Here is a 25,457-nt window from a genome sequence, read left to right as displayed (position 1 = left end):
GCTGCCCTTTGCTAAGCTGAAGATGGAGTGAAGCGATCTGAAGCTCTAGTGGGAAACTCTGCACTGGACCTCACGTTATTCCAGAGAATCTAACAATCTGCTTTACATACACATAAAAAGGTAAACTGGCTGACTAAATTCAGAGGAGAGCTTTTCTTTCTTTTGTTTTCCTAGATTTTGTTCATGTGAATAGTCAGCCCATTCAATGGGAGATCTCTTGTCCCTCTGAGGACCCCAACTGCACCAAAATCGTGGAGTCCTTCAACACATGGAATGACTTGGAAGCCAATGCCTACACACTGATGGACCTGCCGCTTAGAGCCCCAACAGTAAGTGTTTTCTGTCACTAAAAGCTGTAGCAAGTAGTTCTGCTGGCAAAGCTGGCATTTGTAGAACTGTAAATGGACATTTAAGGTGCATGTACACATTTGTTGCTGTAATGTAATAATGTACAACATAATGAAAACTTTAAAATCTTCTTTTCATTCCTTTAACTATTTATTTACCACAAAAAAGGACTGTAGAAGTAGGGTTTTTCAGCAGAGTTACATGGGCAGAAGATAGGGAGGAAGGGCTAATGGCAAAGCACATCAAATATACTGCAAACTGTCAAAACAGGTTCTTGGGCATTAAACAGCTGTTTAATGGTTAAATACAATGCTCTCTTGTGTTACTATTCAAGATGGAAATCCCCCTAATTTCTGTAACAGTCTGTAAGTGCAGTGGAGTGTAAATGTTAAAGAGTAGTTATCTGCAGCAACCCAAGAGATCTGTTCAGAAGGCTTTTAGGTAAGTTCTATCAAAGCTCTTTCTCAGCTGTTAAGTACTAAACAGAAAGAAAATTTCCTTAGAGGTGTGAAGGTGAAACTCTACTGTGATGACATTTCAGGATCAAATTCCTTTGGGCTGGCTAAAAATACTGTCCATTCCCACCCACAAGCTCAAACCAAAGAAGTCAGAAGTCCTCTTCCTGTTGCGTATCTCAGTCTACTATTAGAACTACAAAGCTTTGTTCACCTGCTGTTTACACAGAAGTCTGTTTAAAAGTAAAGAATAAAATACTTTAAACAAGCTAATTTTAAAAGTTTTCCAAATCTGAAATTCAACTTAAATTCTTAATGCGGTCACACCAGGTATTTTGGCATGGCCCACATAACACAGTAGACACTTTAAAATTGTGTTCAAGTTTCAACACAAACACTCGAGAAGGTTTTATGCATATAGGATGTTGGATTGGGTTTTTCAGTTTGAGCCTAATGAAGGATCAGTAAATATTTGAGTATTTGCATAGTAAAAATGCAGTATGATTATTTATTTTTTAATACAAACTGGATTTGTGCAGTGTCTTACATAAACAGAGAAGTGTCCTGAGCCAAGGCACTTACAAACTAAATTAGATGGATAACATATGAAAGAGGATAGCGGAACATAGCACACAGGGATAACAGGGACTGGAGAGCACATGGGAAAATGTAAAAGGATTCTGGAGACAAAGTGACTTCAGAAAATCTGAAATGGATTTTTTCCTTATTGTGCTGAAAAGCACATAATTAACTGTCTGTTTTCTCTCTCTAGGTCAAGTGTGGGTATTTTCAAAGTTTTGAATTTTAATTTGACACAAAAATTGGTTTAAGAGAATTTCAGGACTGAAAGCAATAAGTGCTGCTTGTGGTTGAGTTTAAATCCATAAGACAGGATACAAAATCTGCTATCCAAATTGCCCACAGGAAAAGCATCATCTATGGAAAGTCCTACTGTCTACGGGAAAGAGGGTTTAGCAGTTGGCATCACCCTGCTGAAACCATAATTGAGGTGGAATTACACTCCTCTTTGTGCTGCCTGGCATCACAGGGCAAGTGCCTACAGAGGCAAGCTCAGAAATCAGGGCAAGGAAACGTAAAGAAAAATAAGTGTTACCAGTTGTTTGAAGTCCCTTGCAGGTAGGCAGTACCAACACTGTACCTAGAAACCCTAACAAATTACAGTATTTCTAATTTTTCTAAACTGTATGATTTTCTGTAATATAAAAGGCCTAATGCTACCATTGGTTGTAGAAGTCCTACTGTGTAAATAAGCCACTTCATTACCTGTATTTATAGGAAAATTAAGAACAAAGAAACTTGATACATTGCCAAAATCAGTGTGAGACTGTCAAAACTGGTTATGTTTTGGAACTGGGCTCTGTTCCGTTGAAACTTTCAATCTGCAAGACCAATGCCTACAGGTTGAAGCAGATGAATTCATAAAAGCAGTGCACAGCAGTCCCTATGCCCCTTTCATTGTGTTGTCCTACACCAAATTAAATACAATCCATCCAATGTCCAGACAGAGGTAGCTGAAAAATGTCCTTGTCCTAGTCTTTTCCTGGCTTTTGAGACAATGTCACACACACAAAAAAAAAATTAATTAATCAATAAGAACCAGCATTAAAATATGTTAAAATCCCCAAATGACCTTATGAGGATTTCTGCTTTCTCTGTAAGTATAAATTAAAACTTGCTTTATATTCTTGTCATTGGGAGAACACAAGGAGTGGGTTGTATCAAACATTACGGTTTAGTGTGAGGTGTCCCTGCCCATGGCAGGGGGGTTGGAACTGGATGATCTTAAGGTCCTTTCCAACCCTAACTATTCTATGATTCTATGGTTTTATGATCAGTACAAGTATTTACATTCATGGCCTTGCTCCTACCATCAACACTGTTAGCTTTAGTAGAACTTCAACAATCAGCATTTCCAAGTGGACAGTTACTTAAGTGATATGACCTTTCTCTTACTTTGAAAACGGGGGGGGGGGGGGGGGGGGGGGGGGTCCCGCAGTAATGGTTGAACTGCATTGTTTGTGTGTTGTCCTTTTGAAAATGGTATGTTCTCTGCTAGAAGTTATTCTAAGCTGGTTTGGCCTTTTGGTTTGGTGTGTTTTGTTTGTTGTTTGTTTTGGGTTTTTTTTGCTTGTTTGGGTTTTTTAGTAAATTACAAAATAACTATTTAAACAGTCATCTCTTTATGAAAATGTGTATAATAAACAGATTGCCAAGACAGAATAGATGCAGGTGTCAAATATTCATGTGTTTTACATCTGATCTAGAATTCCCTCTAACCTGGGCAAATCACTTAGGAATCACTGTTTTGTCCTGGACTGCAAAGGAATTCCTTTAGCCTTTTAACTCCCTTCAGACCAGTGTCTTGCAGGGTCTTAAACTTCATGGTGAAATTCAAGTTCTGCCCTACACTGATGTTCTCTGTGTCCTGGGTTCAGTGCTTCAGCCACAACACTCTGCTTGCAACAAGCCTTAGCAGAAATGACAGTGCACTGTTCTCTTCCTGCAGAGGAAGAGAGGCTGCTCCTCAAATTTGCTCTCCAGAAAGAATTCTGCTTCCCTTGTAACCAGCTGGGGCAACAGGCCATAGATATAGAATGAGGCTCCATGTTGTGCTGCAGCCTCCATAGACAAGGCCAGAACAGAAAGGACTTAGACCTATTTATCTATCAAATACTTGCTTTTCTCCAAACTCCCAAAAAGCATCTTAAAGTTGTAAGTCTCAGTCAAGTTTACTGAATGGTAACTGAAAACATGGTCAGTTCTGTTATAGCTGTTTTGTTGCAGGCAGTAGACAAGCATTTCCTTAGGCAGAACAGTGAACATTTTAAGAAAGCAGATTGTATTAAACCTACCTGTTTCCCTCTATTCTAGTGTTTTCACAAAGATATACTTAAACCTCTGGAAGGAAACACACTAATGTAGGGCAACTTCATAACTTTGTAACTTCTTGCCCCTAACTCTATTGAGGCAAATGATGAGTAGAGTTTAGAAAAGGATTACACCTCAATCTGGAGAATAAAAAGATCCTTCTCTAAGATGATCCTTTCAAATGGACAGTAAGCCTGTTTTAGGGTACAAATTAACTGCTAAGACTCTATACTGAAAATTAAATTCCCACATCACTGTTCACTATGCATGTTTTGAAGCTCTGTGAAACACCCAGTTGTGGCTAAAGGCAGGCTAGTGTTTTGTCAGGAACGGTGCTCTGAATCAGTGTGGCACTTCCCAAGTTCCTGATGACACCAGAATTATCCATCTGATTATGCACAACCATGGTGTAAATAAATAATAAATTATATGCCTATTGGAGATTAAGAACACAAGTTCTTTTACAGTTCTAGTGAAAGGCCATTTTTCACATACTCAAACAGTATTATAAACCTTGCTTTTAAGGTTGACTAAAATGCTGCCATTGGCTACATGTTCTCCAACTGACTCTCAGTACTTACTGTAAGGAAATTTTGTTAAGTTAAAGTTACTAGCTTGATGTCCTCTACAGCTTCCATGACCATTTTGTTCTTGCTTGAGAAATGTGCAATGTTTATATTGTCTCAGGAAGTTGGTGCTTCCCAATGAATTGCTTCCTACAGAATGAATAGCGACCCAAGCCACCCACAGCACAGCTGGTCTGTGGGTATACTGGCACCCAGTGGTCTAGAGCCTTAGGTGCAAGTATCTTGACTCAGGAAAGCTGTGGTCCATTTGTCCATCCACTGGAAAATGTCCAACCTCTTGGCTTCCAATTCGGATTCTTTGTGCATTTGGTGATGTTCTGAACCATGTAACATTAAATAAACTGTGTTTTCATATCACTTGGAAGAGGAATAATGAAGTGCTGGTTTTGCCTGGGTTTGTTTTTTTTCTTCAGTAGGAAGTGATTCTAGAAAGAATTCTGAATAGAAAAAATGCAAGGCAACAATGCTGTGTATTATCAATGCAACTGGAATACTTGTTCAGAGTATTCTCAAAGGACAATTGCTACAGTGGAGATTGCAACAGTGGGGTTTTATTCTCCCCTGCCAACCAAATATTCATACTATGGGGTGAAAACAGAAGACAGATGCTAAGTAAGGCCCATCTGCTGCAGAAACTGAATAGAGAAAAGCTTTGGGAATTGTCTGATTTCTTGATTATCCTGCTGACCCGATTTCTTCAAGCACTATCTTTTTCTCCTTGTCCTTTATTCTGAAGTACAATTCCTGTAGAAGATCTGCAACTAAGAGTGATACAGGCATGTGTTTTCATTTTCTAGTAAGGAAGCAGTATGCATGCAACTTAGTGATGAACTTGAAGTGGTCAGCTCTTATTTACTGTCTTGCCAGTCAACCAGTACCTTTCTTTGCCTTAAAGAAACTTTTAATCAGCTCCGTATTTCCAACAAAACCACTGAAATTACTTTTTTTAATAAATGACTTTTCCCTCTTAGAGAATAGTCAGAATTGGACCCTTTGGTAAAAATCCCAGGCCAACAAGTCCACACTAAAATGCAAATTTATTCCTCTTTCCTCCCATATATTTATTCCTCCCATTTACTTAGTATTACTTATGTTCTATCATGGCTCCACTATGTCATTCCTTTATTTTTTTTCACACTTGACATTGTTGTTGATTCTGAATTTGTTTTATTCCTGAGCAAGTAATTTTAAGTCTTCTACTGCCCCTTAAATAACCTTTTCTCTCTTGTGATTTCTTTGTGTATTTATATTTACCTTTAAAATTTTTCCTTATCCTTCTCCATAAATTCAATTCAAATTAAAACCACTTTAATCTGTTCTTTGTAGCCAAAACAAGCTCCTTCAGTTGCTTCATTTCTGCTACCTTGATCCAGTTCTGCTTAAATGGATTGCTACAGGAAAAAACATCAGAAATCTCCATTCCACTAATAATCACCATGAACTTTCTTTAGAACAGCAGTTAAAATATGTTTGAGCCACAAGCCTAAGGAAAAAAAAAAACCCAAAACCAATAAAACCAAAACAAACCAAGGAACCCAATTTCATTTATGTGAAACACTTCTACCTCAACTCTCCACTTGCTATTAGTATGGGATTTTTTGGGTTATTTTACTGGCAGTGTGCTAAGCACAGCAGTTTCTAACTAGGCAAGATTCCCGCTGCTGTTGATGATGTGATGCCAACCTACAGTGGTACAGGAGCCTGAACAACAAATGCCATGATACTGTTATTTAGTCAGTATATCAACTTCAACCTTTTGCTCCAATTACAGTAACAGCCATATCCACATCTTCTTTCTCTAAGATCAGGGTATTTGTCAAGCATTTTATTGCTGCTAATGCAGAAACCCAGGTATTGCTTTCTAATTGTTGAGGACTGCTGTGGGCAAATCTTCAGCATACAAGCAAAGGCAAGCTCTTCCAGAATTCCAAACAGTCCTGGGGTTCACCTCCTGCTATTGCCACCCTTGTTTTAAATGTACACTCTCATAACTTTTGCCCAATCTCACAGATGTATTCAGAAGTAATGTCTGCCTCTATTGTCTGAAAATAACCATTTCCTTTGATAACTGTCAAAGGCATTTCTGGGTTGCACTGCAAATACCAACTACTGCATAAACAACTGCAGCATAAAAGGGAGAACTTCATATCTACCCATGTGCACTTTCCTCCTTTCCTACCAGCACCCTTCCTTTTCCTGGGAAGGAATGACTGCACATGACAGCTGTACCACCACCTGCCAGTATTTACAATTCAAAAGTACCTATACAGCCTCATAGCACTGTTTAAGCTTGATAAAGGCACAGACCTTGATAGAGGCAATTCACTTGTCCTGGATCCTAGGCCACAGCCAAGTTGACAGTGTTCATAGTAGGGAGGCTACAAATGATTGAGAACATTTCCCATGCATTTCTCAGTCCTTGTGTGATTCCTGTAGCTCAGTAGCTGAGGAACGCCATGGCTGCATCTTGCATGCTTGAGCTATGAGCAGCAGCACTGGCATGCCATTCCATAGTGACTGCCACCCTTGATGAGGTAAGCCTGGCTATGAAGAACAGACAGGATCTGTCCATGCAGACGAGTGAGGACAGGACTTGGTATTTGTCATGACTCCATTAGGTGGTTGGAGCTGATGCCAAGACACGTTGAGGACAGTGGCAGTTGCACAGAAGTGAGTGTTGAAGTCTCCCTTCCTGACCTTATGGCAAAAGGCAGCAGAACAGTGATGATTTGGACAGCTGTTCTCTTCTCTTGAAGGTCTATCAGGTCATCCTGCTTCCTGGATGCAGCCTTATTGTTTGCTTCATTAGTAACCTGGGGTCACTCAGCTTAGAATGTGTTCATGGCTCCTGATATGTAACCAAAAAATGTTTATGAATTGTTGTTTAAAATGCTGTAGTCTTCAGACTTGGCTACTGAATTTTGCTGTCAGTTATTAGTTGATTAAGACACATATGTTCTCATCAAGTGATTTGTCACATACTTCACAGACAGCAGAATACCTTAATTCAGTGTAGAGAGAAAATAGAACTGGTATGGAAACCATGCATAAGGTATAAAGGATCTGTGGTTTAGATTTTCTGATCTTTAATTTAGTTTCCAAGGAACTCAGGCTTTTGGTAACTGAGTCTTGAGGGCAGCTCACAATTCAGTGTTATTCAGGAGGAGAAATGAAATAGCCATACTACTAAAGAAAGAAATGCATATTCATCCACAGAAGATCATTTCTAGTTAGAGAAGTCCAACCAGTGATGTCAGAGGAAAACAGAAATCGTACTTCACAGGTACAGAAACTCCCTTGAAATGAAAACTACAGAAAACTTACTTTTTTAGCACTGCATTACTTGATGTCAGATGCAATGAAAAGGGTCCCCTCCTGTCTCTTTTTAGTTCTCTATATCCCTATCTTTCTATTGGGAGAAAATTGATTGCCTTTCTTCATCAAAATTCTTAATCAACAGTAAAAATATAAACAGCCCTTTGACCTTTGCACCACTGATGGCATATTTGTCTCCTGAGGATGATCAACAGTAAATGTGATTTAAAAACTATCAGCTTTTTTTTTGGCTTGCTGCTTTTTTGCATTCTTGACTGTTTCCTCCTCTAGAGAAGCACACACCAGTTTATTCAGTAAAGTCTGATATACCTGTGACCTCTTGCTTACTCCACAGAAGATGACAGTGCAAGATGTGCCTGGTGCCTTTCCTACAGTGGATGTCCCAGACCATGCCCATTATACAATTGGAGTAGTTGTTCTTGTTGTGGGAATTACAGGAACTCTGGGTAATTTCCTGATCTTCTATGTTTTCTGCAGGTATCTGTCTTTCGTATTCTTTTTAAAAGTACTCAGATTTATGAACATTAACAGTACCTTGACTGTGCTCTGCAAATGCAGCACAGTCAATGTACCATCAGACTACTACCCAGAAATAGTAAAACGCACCAAGAGACATAGCTGTAGAGAAAAAAAATGACAACCTGCCATTTCTCTCCAACTCCCATTAACCATAGCCACAGGAAAACTCTTAAATCACCCAGATATGTCAAACAATAGAAAAGCAGACAAAGCAGAAACGACCCAGTGATTTTTTTTCTATTGGCTGAATTATGTCTGCACTGGACTGATGGGATGTTTTGCACCTGTGTCTCCCACATATCTTCTCTATTTTAGAAGTGCTGCTTACTACTCAGTTTCTTTTCCCACTCTGTTCCTTACTGTCATGTCTCTTGTTTTCACATTTTCTAACACTTGGCTTATTTCCTTTTAACTAAAGCCGCATTCCAACTTTTATATCTGAAGGAAACTGGATCTCTGACAACAGTGTGATACTTTCACCATTCCTGTTCTGTCATCCTGTTTCTGTTTTGTCACACTTGGGCAGAGCATTGGCACGATGTCCAGGCCAGTGAGCTTCTACTTCATCATTGATCTTTGGGAACAAATGTAATAAACTAAAATAACAGCAATTATATGATAATTTGGCTGTGTTAACTTGAATCACTGGAGTGTGGGTGAAAGTAGGCTGGGTGTCAAGCCTATATTTATGTGGTGCATTAAATGGCAGGTTTCAGTATGTGCATTCATAGTAGATACGAACACTTCAGTGTGAATTATATGGCCTTAAAAACAGAATAGGTGTTGGTATGCAGACCATATATGTGAGGATGAAGTACTTGAGCTGCTTAGCTCTTTGGCTTGCCCCATACAGGAAATCCAGTCATGGCAGTTGCAGTTCCACTGAAGGACATTTGTCTTAATTAGAAGGTGTTACAAAGACAGAAAGGGATATTGATTGCAAAGTAATAAATACATCAGAAGTTTGGAGAACATATCAGATGCCTACAAAGCAGCCTCAAGTAATGGCAAACTAAGACAACCAGCTGCCTGAAACAGAAATATATTCAGTAACATTGCACACTACTGAACAAATACAAGTGGCCTGTAAGCGTGTACTAATAATAACTCCTTGCTCCTAAATTGCAAATACGTTAGAGTAGCCCTATCAATTGATTCTGGATCAGTGCAAAGAACTCATCATTTATGCTGCTGTTTTTCAATCGTGTCTCAGATTGAAAGTTAGAGAAAGGAGCTAAAATGTTACACAGAGACCACAACCTGAGGAGCTCTCAGTTGAGCTCTTATGCGTATCCTTTAGAACACTATACTAAAATATTGTGAATAACATATACAGGCACGATACACTGAAGGATGGCTTTCGATCTGTTTAAAGTCAGCGTCTGAGCAGTGAAATGAGTGTCACAGAGAATGGATGTAAACCAAAATGCTTGATGTGGTACATGTGAGTTTGCTTAATCCCTGTATTTGTCACTGCTGGTCTTATCGGTAGTGGGAAATGCACTCCCCTCCCCCTGCTTAAAATGACCTAGATCCAGAAATCCATAGAGTACATCACTTTAATTTCCTGTTAATCATGGACATGCAGTGCACTGGTCCAGAATATTTAAAGAACAATACAGTTTATCCCTGTCACTGAGCTGTGAATCCTCTGAAGTGCACAGGAGTATAAAGGTATAAAACAGCCTTGCTTATGTTCTTTTGTGAAGGAAAAGAGAAGCACTCTGCTCTAGCTTAGAGTATGTTTTGGTATTTGTGAAGCTGACAAAGCTCACAGGAAAGAGCAACAATGTCATTAAAGGTGCAGCAGTGTTTAGCAATATTTCTTCTACTCTCTTTAGGAGTAGGAGCCTTCAGACTCCAGCCAACATATTCATTATCAATCTAGCTATTAGTGACTTCCTGATGTCCATTACACAGTCTCCAGTTTTTTTCACCAACAGCCTCCACAAACGCTGGATTTTTGGTGAGAAAGGTTTGTATATATTCTTTATAAGATTATCACTAAGTATGTTCTTATCATAGTGGCAGTTAAACTATTATTTCCTTATCCTCAGGTCCCCTTGCAATGTTGAGAGCATTTTTCAACATTGTTCCAGTGTTGACACAAATGTTTCTTTGAACATTTTTGTCTATGTGCAATAAATATAGTCCCACCAGGGAGAAGAAAATTACATACATGAGTTAGATACAAAGGTGACATTGGCAACGTAAGGCATAGGACTAGTCTTCTTGCCCGAATTCTTCCCCAGTTATGTCGTAACTTAGCTCCAAAGTTACAAGCAACAATCCCATAACACACCAACTTAAAAGCTCTTCTAAATAACCTGTTCTGGGACTTGCACTTGGCAAAGTGAGGCAAAAAAGCTTGGAAAATGTGAGTTTTCACAACGGAAATATTAAAGACATTTCCTGTGCAGAAAGACGTAGAATGAAGGTGCCTTCATTCTTGCTTCTTGAACAGGTATCAACAGACAGGAAGGTCAGAGGTAATGTTGCTATTTTGATTTCTGATGACCAAAAGCACAGTTTTTTTAGTTCCACAAAGGGTTCAAGTATACATGTTAAAACGAAAACCAAAACCACTGCTTTTAATCACTAGACTGTTTCAATAATTAAAATAATTAATGTATTCATAGTCTGCATATTTGCTTCAGCAGAATCACTCATTAATATAGTCATAGTCTGCATATTTACTTCAGCTATGCTGACCTTGAAATGTAAATGGTTCTATGATATCAAAGTAGCTATAACCCACTGTTAAAAAAACCATCTGTTTCTACTGGAGCTGCAGTAGAACTGGAGTTAAATAAGCTACTAATGGACTGTTAGAATTATCTCACTAGAAACATCAGAAATCAGTGAGTGAAAATATATTAAGTGTCACTGTCTCCAGCAATTCAAGCAAACAAATTCTTTGAAGTTTATCTCCACAGATAATATAATTGGCAAGATAGACAGCATCTTTGAGACAGCATTCCAACTGCAGGAAAAGTGAGCTTCCATTGCTTTACGAATTCCAGAAAACATTCGTTCACAAGAAACACAGTCTTGAACTATCCCAGAAATTAATTAGCATGGTAGATTAATTTCACTGCTACTTCTGTCATCTGCATTGAAAGGATGTGAGCTGTATGCCTTCTGCGGAGCTCTTTTTGGCATTACATCTATGATCACTTTGATGGCGATTGCCTTGGACAGATATTTTGTCATCACAAAACCTCTGGCTTCTGTTGGAGTGATGTCTAAGAAGAAGGCCCTAATAATCCTGGTAGGAGTCTGGCTGTACTCTTTGGCTTGGAGCCTCCCGCCCTTCTTTGGATGGAGTAAGTTAAATGGAATAAAAGTTTTTTTCCCTCATAGCATTGGATTAGAGACCACTTACAAGTATAGAAGAGGGTTGAATTAATGCTTGCATATTAGGCTTGAATAAATAGATTTGAAGAAAACTGATAAAATATGTATTGTAACTAAAGCTCTCTAACCAAAAGGGGGGGAGGGGAGGGAAGGGGAAGTGTATTACAGCGTATTATATGATGATGACACTCTTCCTTAAGCTCATTTTTTACTGAATAAAGAACAGTAGATAAAATCAGTTCCAAAACTGGCCTTGGCAGGATGCAGCCACCTATTTTCCCATACCTATTTCCTCTGAACCAAATCCAATGAAATATAAGTGAAATAATTCACATAAAAGAGGAATACAATCTGAATATTTTTTGCAAGTACATCTTCAGTAAGTCTTGACTATATTCTAGATGGGCAGATTGCACTAGGTTTTGGTTCCATTCTCCACTCAGCCATTGGTATCTTCACTAAGGCTTCCAGTAAGGATGTCATTTAGTAAGTAATTTGCTTTCATAAATGTATATGCCTGCAAATTGGAACACAAATGCAGCATCTTGATCCTTGCAACTTGTAACAAATAAGAGTTTCTGTTATTCTTCCTCATTCTAATCCATATCTCTACCATTATTTGTTTCCTATGAGTCATCTGTTTCAGTCAGTAAGTTAGAATGAACTCATGATTCAAACCCCTAGCCTATTATTGTGCTTCCTAATTCCAGAAGAGAATGTGTCAGCTCAGCTGAGGTGAGAACACAGCAATGTTTGGCCTTGCCCAGAGGATGCTGCAACCAACTCAGCTACTGAGTAGTATTTCAGCAGAATTTTGTTATTGTCTTGTTATTGTCATTCTGGTCACCCACAAACAGGAAGTATGTTTAAGCAGGCAAACTGCAGTACTGGGAGAAGCAGTCTTTAGTTGAATGAGTAGCTATTAGAATGACAAAATGACTGTAGTCTTAGATTCTAGATTCTTAATTGAAGAAGGTAAAATAGTTGCTTGAAGGGTGTTGTTATCTTGTAATTAGATTCTAATAGCACCCACAGTACTAACTCTCATACTTCAATTAGATGCATCTGAGCACATCTGGTGCAATACTTTTAACAGTTCAACAAAAAATATTACAGAAAATAGTGAAAATTAAAATATAAAGTTAAGAAGACACTGCTGGCGACAGCTTTTTTACTTAACAGTTTGACACAGTTCCTTTAAGGAGATTATATTTTATATCAGGCAGAATATTATGCATGTATGACTTTTTTTTCTTTGTACTGAACTATGTACCTCATGACAAAATTAGCTTGATCTGCACAATAAATCGTTTTCCTTTGCACAGTAAATTTCTCTTGGCTGCACAAGCTTAAAAAAGTGGCAGCTCTAGCAATCAGTTTCTTCTCACTCTTTGGAAAGACAGCAATTTGACAGGAAAGGGAGATATTTAAAAACAATGCAGATCAGATCCAAGATCCACTGAAGTATTTGGAGAAATGACCTTTGACTATGTTGAGCTTTAAACAATATTCAGGAACTGAAATGCTGCTCCCTCTCCCTGCTGCCTCCCCCAGCAGACCTGGTTGCTGAGCCATGGCCCTTAGCTGGCTTGGCTGCTTCTGCCTCCTGCTGCTCTGCCTCTGTGGGAAGGCTGCCACCATAAGGGACTTCTGCAAGATCCTGGGGATGTCCTGCAGCACCTCCATCAAGGACGTCAAGAAGGCCTACCAGAAACTGGTGCTGCAGTTCTGTCCTTACAAGAACCCTGACAACTCCTGGACACAAAGGTTCCAGGACCTGGGGGCTGCATATAAGGTGCTGTCAGAAGAGAAGAGGAAGCAGTATAATGCATATCGTGAGTAGGACTGAAGGATAGGCACCAGAGCTCCCATGCAAACATCTTTTCACACTTCTCTGGGGACTTTTGATTCATGTTTGGAGGTAACCCTTGCCAACAAGACAGGAACATTCTCCAAGAACAGACATCATTGTGGACCTGAAGCTACACTTGAAAAGAAATTCAGAAGACTTCATAGAAGTTGTTAGGAACAAGCCAGTGGCAAGACAGACACCTGACAAACTGAAATTGAATTGCCAGCAGGAAGATGAGGACCACCCATTTGGGTCCTGGATGTTTCCAGATGACTCATGAACTTGTTTGTGATGAATGTCCAAATGTCAAGCTTGTGAATGAGTAGTGAACACTGGAAATAGAGATAGAGCCAGGCATGGGGGGGTGGTCGGGAATATTCTTTCATTGGTGAAGGAGAACAAAAAACTCACTGGAGAGGAGAGAGGAGATAAATGAAGGACTCATTGCAGTGATGAAGTCTGCTTGTACACCTGGTTCATTTTCACCACAGGAAACACCTCAGGCGACACAAATACTGCAGGCAGTCTTTGCTTTCCTGGTTGTTCCCTTACTGCAAACAAAGTTCACCCATGTGTTTATAATTCTTTAATTAAACAAAAAAAATCAAAACAGAAGTGCCATAAGGATAATAAAGGGGCTGGAGCACCTTCCATATGAAGACAGGCTAGCAAATTTGGGTCTGTTCAGCCTGGATCTCATAGCAGCTTTCCAATATCTGAAGGAGGCCTACAAGGATGCTGGAGAGGGACTCTTCATCAGGGACTGTAGCAATAGAAAAAGGGGTAATGGGCTTAAACTTAAATAGGGGAGATTTAGGCTAGATATAAGGAAGAAGTTCTTTACTGTGAGGGTGGTGAGGCACTGGAACAGGTTGCCTGAGAAAGCTGTGAAGCTCCATCCCTGGAAGCATTCAAGTCCAGGCTGGACAAAGCCTTGGGTGACAAGGTTTAGTGCATGGTGTCCCTACCCATGGCAGGGGAGTTGGAACTAGATGATCTTAAGGTGCTTTCCAACTCAAACCGTTCTATGATTCTATGAAACAAAATTATTCAGCTTTCTGATATGAAGCCTTAGACTTCTAAACATAAATACAACAGGGCAATAGAGTAAAAGAAAATAAAAAGAAGTGCTTTGAACAAAGAATTGTGTATCCTTTAAAACTCTTTTCCCCTTTATGAGAATGGGACTAAATCCCATGCTATTCTGAATTTCTTTCTCTTAGTTCTGCACACAGAGGAAGAATCACATCATGGCTTATGCATTTTCTTGTCTTTCTTTCTAGGTGCATATGTTCCTGAGGGTCTGATGACTTCCTGTTCCTGGGACTACATGACTTTGACACCATCAGTCCGTGCATACACAATGCTGCTTTTCTGCTTTGTCTTTTTCATTCCTTTGATTGCTATCATATACAGCTATGTCTTTATATTTGAGTCTATCAAGAAGGCCAACAAGTAAGTAGCCAACAGCTTTAAGCATTTTTCCTTTCATTTCACTGCCTGCTTATTTTCTTGAAACAAAGTCTAAGAAAACTGGGAAGATTTTCACTTTTAGTTTGTATGCATGACTGAAAAAGGAAACCAAACAAGAATTCTGTCAACAGTCAACATGGTAAGAAGCACAAAGTGAGAGCAAGGTAGCAAAATTTGACCTATAAAAGCAGAGACTTCTCTAACAATATTTAACACAGCATTGTTCAATGCTTCAATACCCATTTTATATGGAAATTCTTCTGGTACAGGACTATTTTCTTTACTGAAGCACATATGAATTTGCCACTGATTAGTGCAATGAAAGGATTGATCATGTATATACATTAACACATAATAAAAGTGCATGACACTTAGCATAAACTAACATAAGAGTACTTGTTGCCACACTTTATGAAGCCATTTGCTCAATTCCCTACCTCTTTTTTTTGCTGTTGTATGTTTGTTTCCCCTAGGTCTATTCAAGCTTTTGGATGCAAACACGGAAATAAAGAGTTCCAGAAACAGTATCAGAGGATGAAAAATGAGTGGAAGATGGCCAAAATGGCACTGATAGTCATCTTGCTTTATGTCATTTCCTGGTCACCATACTCTGTTGTTGCTCTGGTAGCTTTTGCTGGGTAATTATGAATGTATCAACAAAGGAATATTCAGTGAAAGCAAAAGGTGTAAAACTGTAGAAAACAGATGAAAGCCAAAGCTACTTGTCAGTTTTAATGCCTGAAGTGCAGCCAAAACATTCACATATTTAGGAGTGACATTAACAAATGAGGCACATGCTAACTCTGGTTTTTTTCTTAGTTTGACTTAGAAAGAAAGTTATGAAAAAAGAAAGAAAACAGGAAGATTGTTACTGGCAACATAACATTACTGCACTGATGATTCCTGAATGCAGATTCTCTGCACTAGGATATTTGAAACATCTGAAATTTATTTAGCACCAAAATGCTATATAAGGAGCCCCAAAATTCCACCCAGGAACTGATTCTCTTTTCTTTCTTCACTTCTTTTACTTACAAAAGTCTATTCATTTTATTGTATTACATCAAAGTGCTGAAACTGCTTACATGATAAGCAAGTTCAAAATTAGTATATACTTGCACTGGGGAGCTTTTTCATGTTGCATATAAAAGATCAAAAATATAAACCACCTAAGCATGTTTTCATCTATTTAGTTGTCAGCATTCTATGCAGCAATTTCAACAAAAGCATTATACTATTAATACTGTATCTGTACATAGCCTGATACCAGACTATAATTGATACAATACAGTGTAAGTAGTGTATTGGGGAGTCCACATGCCTTGGCTCTATGCAAGTATTTCTCCCATGTTAACCTGTGAATTTTCCTGTGTTTCAGTTTGTCTTTGTAAAATGTTGTGACTCTGCTTTAGAAAGTCTTGTCAGCTGCAAATCCTCAAGTGGAAGATTCCTATGATAGTACAAAGCACTTGTATCTGTATTTCTCAAGTCAGAAATAAAATGTAGGTTTTCCTAAAATTGACACACAGGATAAATTTACGTACGACAGAGCATTCTGGGATGCAGGGTTGATTTTTGTTACACACCTGAGGAAGAGGCCATTGCAGGGCCTCTTTTCAAACATGGTTTAGGAAGGCAGCTTCCTAAACACAGGGTTTCTAAAATCTTATCCCTAAGAAAAAATGGTAAGAGGATTCTCCCCCTTTGTATCTACACGGACAATTCCAAGCAGCAGCAAACGTTTTCTTTGTGAAGGTAAATACATCCCTCACTCAGAAACACAAATCCTTAGGATGTGCCCCAGCATCCCATTTCCTATCACAGGGGGACTTAGGTACTCAGTACCCACCACTGGTCACATGTGACCAGATAGAGAAAGAGCTAGCAGACAAAGAAATGAAGCACAGCTACACTGCAGCACTACTTGCTCTAAGCTACTGCCTCCCACTGAAAGATCATTAAAAAAATTGGAAGGTGCTTTAAGCTCTCCATTTTAGCTATGTAGTAATGTCACACTGTCCTGTCTGATTCAGCATCTATCTTAGGATGATCAAGTGCCTGCTGAGCTTGACTTCTAGCCCATGTCTCACACTGACAAAACATGAAGAAATGGACAATTTTGTAACTCTACAGTATGCAACAAATGAGCATTTGCTAATTTTGCTCATGAAGACATCTGGTGAGCAACACAGCTTTATTCAGCTTTTTTCTTTCTTTTTCGTTTCCATTTCTGAACTATGCCTTTTAGGCAATGCTTCTGGGATTTTTTCAGAGATCAACAGACCAAGGCTGCAGGTCTTCTGTGGACATTTGTTACAATGAACTCAGCTAAAATTACTGCGTACCACAGATGGGAAGCAGACATGGAGTCTGTGGTTGTAGTCTTGGACTAAAGGAAACTCATTTGAAAGAGTAACAACGTACTCAAAATTAAGGAAGTACCTTAATTTCTTTAGAAAATATTCTGGTTCACTAATATCGCTGGTCTATAGGTTGCATTTCTGGGAACTGTTAGCTTAAACAAAAGCCTTTGTCACTATTTCTCAGCCTTTGTCACTATGACCTCTCCATCAGTCTTACCAAAGCATCATTTCTCTCATCTCAGGGTCAAAAACTGCTTTCCAGCAAGGCCATGCTGTTGTTTGTTCTCCAGAGTCTCTGAAGAATTATACCTCTAACCAATGCTTTAAATGTATGATCAGGAGAAACCATGTTAAAAATTGTATATGAAGAACATGCTTATCAGAAAAAAAGCCTTAAATTAGAGGTGAAATGACATATCAACATTCAGGCAGCTGACAAAATGATTCCTGTATCACCATTAGCAAGCCATTTCCACCTCATCACAGAGCATAAATATTCACATAGCATGATGAAAAAATTCTTCAGCAGGAAAATGAGCTGCCACCTACTTATGCAATTCTGTTGTTTGTTTGCAGCATGTATATGAAAGACCTTCTTCTGAGAGAGGATTGAGAGGAAAACCTGTTTTCTCCAGTCATATAGGAATGTAAGGCTAATGGAAAGATGGAGCTTAGACTGTGTTCCCAGGAAGAGGAGCAGTAATACAGAAAGGATATTACTGTTGCGAGGAAAGACTGACTTACTGGGCCACTTCACTTAGAACTCTTTCTACCAGTGCAGGAAGAGATATTCACAGCCTCCAAATAACTCTATGGAAAATTTGCCTGCTAGAAACTGCCTATGAAATGTTATTGTTATTGTGGTCTGAGTTGTTCTATTGAATTTCTCCTGACCAAAACCTTAAGGGCTACTTCAAGCTACCTCCAAAAATTAATTGGTGATAGCAGCATGGCATCATAATTCTTTTATCCTTTAGAGTCATATCACTTGCACATATGCAGGGCCACAATAACATGAGTGTGATATAAGACACCTGAATATATTTCCCCTTAACTGTTCAGAAAATACTTCCCCTTAATTTTTAAATTCAGATCAGGAAAAAAACCCCACAAAGTTTTAATAGAAAAATAGATTTTCAGTTATCTTTCCCTATAATGCTTCATTCTGAACACCTATCTAGTAACCACAAATTTATCTGTAGTCAAGTATATCTGCTGAGTTCGGAACAGAGATAATCTGATCAACACATGTTCACATTGAAGGCTGACTTTTTCACTAGGGAATGTTGGCTTTGTCAGCATGGGAATTACCACCATCCTGAGTCACAGTAGTGAAGTATTGCAAGAGAAGTCCCAAGAAAATAGTGATTCTCAGAAATGTAATTAGAAATGTTTCTTAGAAATGTAATGCTGTTAAACATTACAGACAAAGGATGTAAAATTTGTTCTCTTCTGGGTATGGAAATTCCCCTTTTATTCATTCTGGAACACCAATAAAGCATTGTCTGGTCAGTGTATAACTGCATAGACTACATAGAACTCAGTACTAAATATATAATGTATTTGCATTACTCTAGGTATTCTCATGTCCTAACACCCTTCACAAACTCCATACCAGCTGTGATTGCCAAAGCTTCTGTCATCCATAACCCCATCATTTATGCCATCATTCACCCCAAATACAGGTAAGTTCACTCTTGTAAGTTAATTTTAATATAGCAAAGAAAATCAGACAATAACTGTCACTTTTAGGACTAGAATCTGAACTCTCCTTCACCTGCTCATTTTACCTCTGCAAGACAGCCTCACCCTCCCCTAGAGAACTTCTTAATGCTATATTTTCAGTAGAATTTGTACTTAGAGCAAGTTACTATGCAGATAGGAGTTAGAGACATTTACAGATACTGATCTGTACTTACAGATTACGTGCTAAAATATAGAGACCTTCCCACCTCAAAGGAAAGCACCATCATTTTTTAAAATTATCTTCATGAGAACTACAGACATTTATCACTGTTGCAAACAGTTTGTTAACCAGGCCAGTGAGAGATGCAATTTGAAGTCAAACCACCTCTTCCCTACTCTGTACATCCCCCCAGCTTTCTTCAATATTTAATTTTTCACATAATATCTCTTCTGAGCTCTAACATCTACGGTCATTACCATATCAAGTTCAGATGCAGGCTGTGAGATCTGATGGATGGCAGCAAAGCAATATATACACTTTACAAAGACCTACCAGGGAACTGAATAGAGAAGAGGTGGGCGTGAACATCTAACTGGGGAATGTTGGGAGGAAGAAGAAAGCTAGCAAAAGAGTGTCCTTATGCTGCATATGAGGAAAGAAATACTGTAATATAACTGCACATTTTGTACAACTTTACAGATAGCTGGCAAACAGATGTGTAAGAGGAAGCTAGAAGAGCTGCTTAGGGGAAGATTAAAATAATTCATTATCTGGTACTTCTGCAGGGTTCAGTTTAAAGGGACAGAAACTTATTTTTGCCCTGATTAAGCTGAAAGCAGACAAAACATCATTTTAATAGCTCCCTTCAGTCCAAAGAGTTATACTTTAATGCTCTTATCCCTGCCAAGCAAAAAAATCTAGTTCTGCAGAACACTGTGAATAAGTGATCTCACAGATTGATTGTAAATGAGATACTGGATATCTGGAAAACTTTTTGTACTCGGCAATTTTCCAGGCTATGCAGCATTAGTTCACCTCTTTGAATAAATGCATTGTTTATGATGACTGAAGTTTGTGCTAACAGAAAAAAAATTGACTTGTTCTACCTCTCATCCATTAGAACAGCCATTGCAACATATGTTCCTTGTCTTGGATCCCTGCTGAGAGTTTCTCCTAAAGACTCACAGTCTTTCAGCAATTATCCCTCCTCCAGAAGAGCGACTGTAACCAGCCAGTCTTCTGAGATAAGTGGGCTGCAGAAAGGAAAAAGGCGACTGTCTTCTCTCTCTGACAGTGAATCAGTAAGGGAGACGCTTCCCATACACCGACTTTTAATTGCAAAGTAATTAATTTTCACACAGAGCCCTTCAAATTGGTACATTCTTTAGATTAAATGTATGATGGTACTTACTACAAGAGCTCCAGAGAAAGCAGAGAGACAAAGTGAAATGTAAGACAGAAGGCTGAAGTATAAAAGCAGGATGTAGATCTTTGTACTCTTGATGGTTGGTGACACTGAAGGAACAGTGGAAAGGTGGAACAACAGGAATTTTAGAAAGTAAGGTATGCTTCAAGTCACAGCACCTTTGAAAATCTGCTCATACTTTGAGGGTGTACTTGTCTGATCATAGATTTGCAGTCTGGACACAAACAAAACCGAAACTGCTAAGTCACTAAATAGTTCTCTAGTGAAAGCAAGGTTGTAATGAAACAGTAACTTTTTCTGAAAGTGAAGTGGGATATATTTGGAAACATATTAATCATTAGAGTTAGACAAATCAGTAAATCCATTACAGAATCATTCTCATCACCTCAACAGCCTAAATGAAACACAGTGTTTTGCATGGCAGGAGGAAACAGAAAATATTTAGCATCTTAAGCTCTCTCTTGCAATCCAGAGTTACCTTACTAAGTAACTAAGCACTTTAGTTACTTAATTACTCTTTACACTCTTAGTTACACTTCAGTTACTCATTGCAATTGTTTTAAATTACATTTCCAAGTATATGAAAAGCCGTAATTTTCTTGGTGATTCTTTTTCATAGTCAAGGTAAGATGTGCATCTAATTCAGCCAAGCACTGAATTCTGTCAGTTGTTTTTAACACTGACACTTGGATTTCTTCAGTCTAATCAAAACTAAATTCCACTGGCTAGTAGCCACCACTCACATGATATTAGTCACTGGCTAATAAAAAGAGCACATTTCTATATTGAATCTTTTAGACTGTAAATCCTGATTCTGAAAAAAACTAACTCCTTCAGTAACATTGTGTGGTCTTGTACTATTATCATTACTGGGGAAGGGGAAAAAACATACAAGCAATTCAGCAATTCTTTTTTGCTTAGGAAAGCAGCTCTTAATACTCAAGGTAAAACAGCAGAGAACAAAAAGCACAAAACTGGGTACAAAGTAGTTCCCCAAAAGTAAAAAATTTCAAGCAATTGGCATGCTTCAGTCTGGAATTCTCTGTAAACACTAAGTCTAGATCTTGTTCAGAGCAGTGATAGAGTCAAGATTTTCTGAAAAGAACGTGTTTCCCTTAACTATTTGATTTGACCATAGAACAATGATTTATTAGTGAGTATATCAGTTTAGCTGAAGTACAGAACAGAAACAAGGGCTCAAGTTTAAACCAAACAAAATTGCTTTGATGCTCACAGATAATTTATTTTGGATTTTGTTTGGTACCATCTGTGGCTCAGTTAAGATCTAAGCTTTCTAGATATACACCCACAATTCAAAAAGGCAGTACATATGCTGCCATGTATTTTACGTCAAGGCTGGTCATCAAACTGTAAGACAATAAATTAGCTTTATGCTTTTTTTTGCCTTTTTTTTTTTTTTTTTACTCCTGTGGATGGAAAGATATTCCGCTCCTTAGAAAATTCTAAGAAAACAGTTTCCAGTAAGTTCTTTGCAGTGAAATATATCCAACTCCAGAACAGATGCTCAGAAAATAAAGTTACTTCCACTTTGAAATTCAATTGAATCAGACTGTTGTGCTACTACACTCTATGCACAGAATGGGAAGCAGGGTATACATTTTTTAAAATGTTGCAATCCAAAAAATAGCTAAGCCCAACCTCATGTGCTTCAGCAGGAAAAGAAATGTTTAGGTTGTCCTCCTGGTTATCTTGCTAAGCTCTTCTAAAAAATCCTTAAGTCTGGAAAATCAGAGCTTGTTCATGAAACAAAATGTTTCTGAAGCACTGATTCTGCAGTCCCTGGTAATTTCCTTCCATTTATTTCTGCTTCCACCCAAGCTACTTTGGAAACTTTGGCCCTAATTCCTAATTCCTCCTTTGGCCCTGTGCTTTCTATTTGGGTACTACTATGGAAACACTGTCTCTTCAGAGCTACAATGTGTATCAGAGAAGTTTCAACAATAGACTATAATAAAACATTATTTTGTTTGAAAATCTGCAGTGCATCCTCTGGAGGAAAAAAAAATAAAAGAAAGAAAGAAAAAAGAAGTAAGCTGAAATTTAGACTCAAAAGACTTGATAGTTTTGTTTGTACATTTTATAAGCAAATATTTTGTGAAGTCACATGTGGCGTAACTTATGTGAAGCGTCTTTTATACAATTTCTGTTTATTTTACAATTCCTGTTTAGGTAAAACTGGTTCTCCTGGGACAAATTGATGGAAGTCTAAGGAACCCTGAGTGATTACTTTTGCTGGTTTTATTTTAGGGCTTTACTGACACAGAAACTGGTACCCCCAATATGCTCTCCAGACTTGCTAACAGACAGATGTCCTACAAAACGGGTAAAGGCACAACCCAAACTAGTGACGTAAGAACCAAACCTAAACTGAAGAGCCTTGATTCTGGAATTTGTAAGAAGGTAATAGACTGTGCAATATCTAAATTCTTTGACAACTAGTAGGTTAACAAATCTGCACATTTAACCATAATTAAGCATGAAGGTTCCTGCCAAGAAGATGGGGATAACCTATGAGCTAACACAGTAAGTGAAGACTTACAAGGCTGTGAAAGGTCATCGACTTTTTACTTCCAGCCTGGTTCATTATTCAGCTGTCTTTGTTGCACTTCTGACAAGCAATGGTTCTCTTTTAGTGAACTTAGCCTCTGAATGGCACGTTGCCTTGTGCTTGGTTTTAAGTGTGTCTTCAGTAATATTTGTATTTCACTGTCCAAATCACTTGCTAATCCTGTTGTCTCACCATTTGCTATCAAAAGAACACACATGGTGAGAGATAAAAACCAAGGCTATCTATAGCATATCACTACTTTTCTGTCAGTACTCTGTTGTCTCCCCCCTTTTTTCAACTATACTTTGAATTTCATGTATGTAAAATATTGTGACATACCTACATGTCATTTATGTCTTTCTTATCTGTGTTTATTTTTCAGACAGCTGTAGATCCTGATGACACATCCATGGTGGAACTGAATGTCACAGAGTACACTGCTACACCTACTGTAAGAATTATTATTTTAGTATTTGGCATTGATCTAAGTAACAAAGTGAACACAACCTAGTGACAACCCAGTCTACTCCCAGCAGAATATAGAAAATAAGATCAAAAAGTGTAGATCATTGCTGAAACTAAGCAGAAGGAGAACACATGTACCACAATGATCTCCTTAAGTCCCGCTTCTTCAAGGAACTTGAATATTGTCTTTCATTCAGTATGTCTTATGATGAGGTCTGTGATTTCCTTAGCGGAGCATAGAAACATTAATTTTGTGCCATCTTTATAACAAATAATATGCAAAGTAAGCTGAGACAGCTATTCTGATGACTGTACCTCTGAGGCAGCCGTAGTCTTGTGGCAAGCACTGCTGTACAAAGTGACATTTTTAACTATTTAACGTTGTAGCAAAAAAACATCTAAAAATGCAACTTAGAGGAAATCGAGGTAAGATTTTGAAACACATCATATTACCTATTCAGTAGGATACTGTGTTAGCATCTATTTCTTCTTCCATGTAATGAAGCTACAGAATACCAATAAGTATTTTTTTTTGGACATCTGCCACAAGTGATTCAACTTGCCTTACTTCTTGACAGAAGACAGGGAAACAAGAGAAAACAGTTGACAGATGTAAGCAAGCCAGTTTTTTCTTTACAGTATTAAGCCAAATGTAATAGAAAAATCTTAAATTATATCTTATGTTAGCAGTGATTCCTACCAGATATTGATACCTTCATCCTAATACTCTGATTTTTTGGTCCTGTGAAAGTGAGAGATAATACTGCTATTGCCAAAAAATGCTAATTAATCTCTTCCTCAATTCCCCTTTTCACTTCATTCTCTAGTTTGCTTTCCCCTTCAACCATCTATACTGCTATAACTACATTTCACATTACCTGTTGCCCCAGACAACTTAAATAGTCCCTCTTTATGGAGGGACTCCTTACTTACTTGAACTCATAGTCTCTCTGAGCATATTCACAGCACTTCTGTTTGTAGTCAAATGTGCTGTCATTAGCTTGGTCTTTTATCAAAGTAGACCAGCTCTTAAGTAGCAAATGAAAAGTCTATGCTTTGGTATGTTAACTTGTTAAACATTTTTTTCCTCATAAGTTGTTCATGAAATACTATAAAAATTATTCAGATCTACTTTATTCTCCACTTTTGTTTTTTAGCTAGTGATGTAGATTGGCAAAGTGCTTATCTAAATATATGCCACTTTTTCATAGATGATGCAACCTCATCTCCTTGTAGATATTTATGATGTTAGTATCTTTTAAATCCTTGCACCCCTTAGAGAGCTGAAAGCCTGAATGGTATTGGACAAAGAAAAGGACAGTTTCACTCTGGACCACCTGCAGCCCAGATACCCAGCATCACAATAACATACAGCAATGCCCAAGCAGTAGAACTTCCTTCTGGATACCACTCTGGTTTCCTGTACCCTAAGATCAACAGCCACAAGCAAAACAAGAAGTCCAACAGCCTAGCGAGTGGTACAAGCCAGAATGTCACCTTAGCCAATACCTCTAGAACAACTACAGACCAGCTGAATCCAGAATACCTTCCCACATTGCTCTGAAATGCTCATACAAAAACACAATACACAACAAGCAAGGATAAAAGCAAGAGCAGTATGCTTTTCAGCATCAGAACTTTCTCCAATGGTTTGCTTCTTGATCTGAGTCACACTGTAATTTTATTATTCCTTTTTTTTGTGCAGCTCATGAAACAATTTCTTTTACTTGGATTTTACTATGCTCAGGTATATCCCACCACTGCATGGGTCTTACCTGTAAGCCTCCTAGGATTAACTACAGAGGAAAGGGAAATATGAGATTCGAAACTGGCCATTGTTCACCTAGTGTAGTTTAACATTAAAGATATGACAGAGCTAAAGCTGAGAGGTTTGGGAAAAAATGTACATTACTTCTTGAAGATGGTTTCTTCATTATTGTGAAGTTCCTCAGCCAAATGAAAAATTCAACACACAGTCAGTGCTCCCTTCTATAAAAGGCAATACACTTGAGCAGTAATTTGAAGTCTCAGATCTTGATTTTCATTTCTGAGATTCCGAGGAAAGAGAAAGGAGTAACACTGAGGATGGTGCTATGGTTCTTTCCATACTTGGCTTCTTTTTCTGACAGTC

At 38.3% G+C, this 25,457-nt stretch overlaps 1 protein-coding gene and 1 pseudogene across 1 annotated transcript; both read left to right on the top strand.

The window, feature by feature from the left end:
- Nucleotides 1–287: 287 nt before the first annotated feature.
- On the top strand, nt 288–24,890 carry OPN4 (opsin 4). The gene is given in 12 exon segments (XM_034061321.1): nt 288–329; nt 7,950–8,092; nt 9,976–10,109; nt 11,257–11,460; nt 14,627–14,798; nt 15,290–15,454; nt 18,757–18,864; nt 19,987–20,167; nt 22,561–22,713; nt 23,244–23,312; nt 23,714–23,752; nt 24,606–24,890. Coding segments are annotated over 12 exon segments (1,680 nt in total). The 5' UTR covers nt 288–302.
- On the top strand, nt 13,065–13,775 carry LOC101880605 (dnaJ homolog subfamily B member 11-like; annotated as a pseudogene).
- Nucleotides 24,891–25,457: the final 567 nt, after the last annotated feature.

This window comes from Melopsittacus undulatus, chromosome 4 (assembly GCF_012275295.1).
Source record: "Melopsittacus undulatus isolate bMelUnd1 chromosome 4, bMelUnd1.mat.Z, whole genome shotgun sequence".
Taxonomy (NCBI): domain Eukaryota; kingdom Metazoa; phylum Chordata; class Aves; order Psittaciformes; family Psittaculidae; genus Melopsittacus; species Melopsittacus undulatus.
The sequence above is the reverse complement of the archived record's forward strand: the minus strand, read 5'-3'. Positions and strand labels throughout refer to the sequence as shown.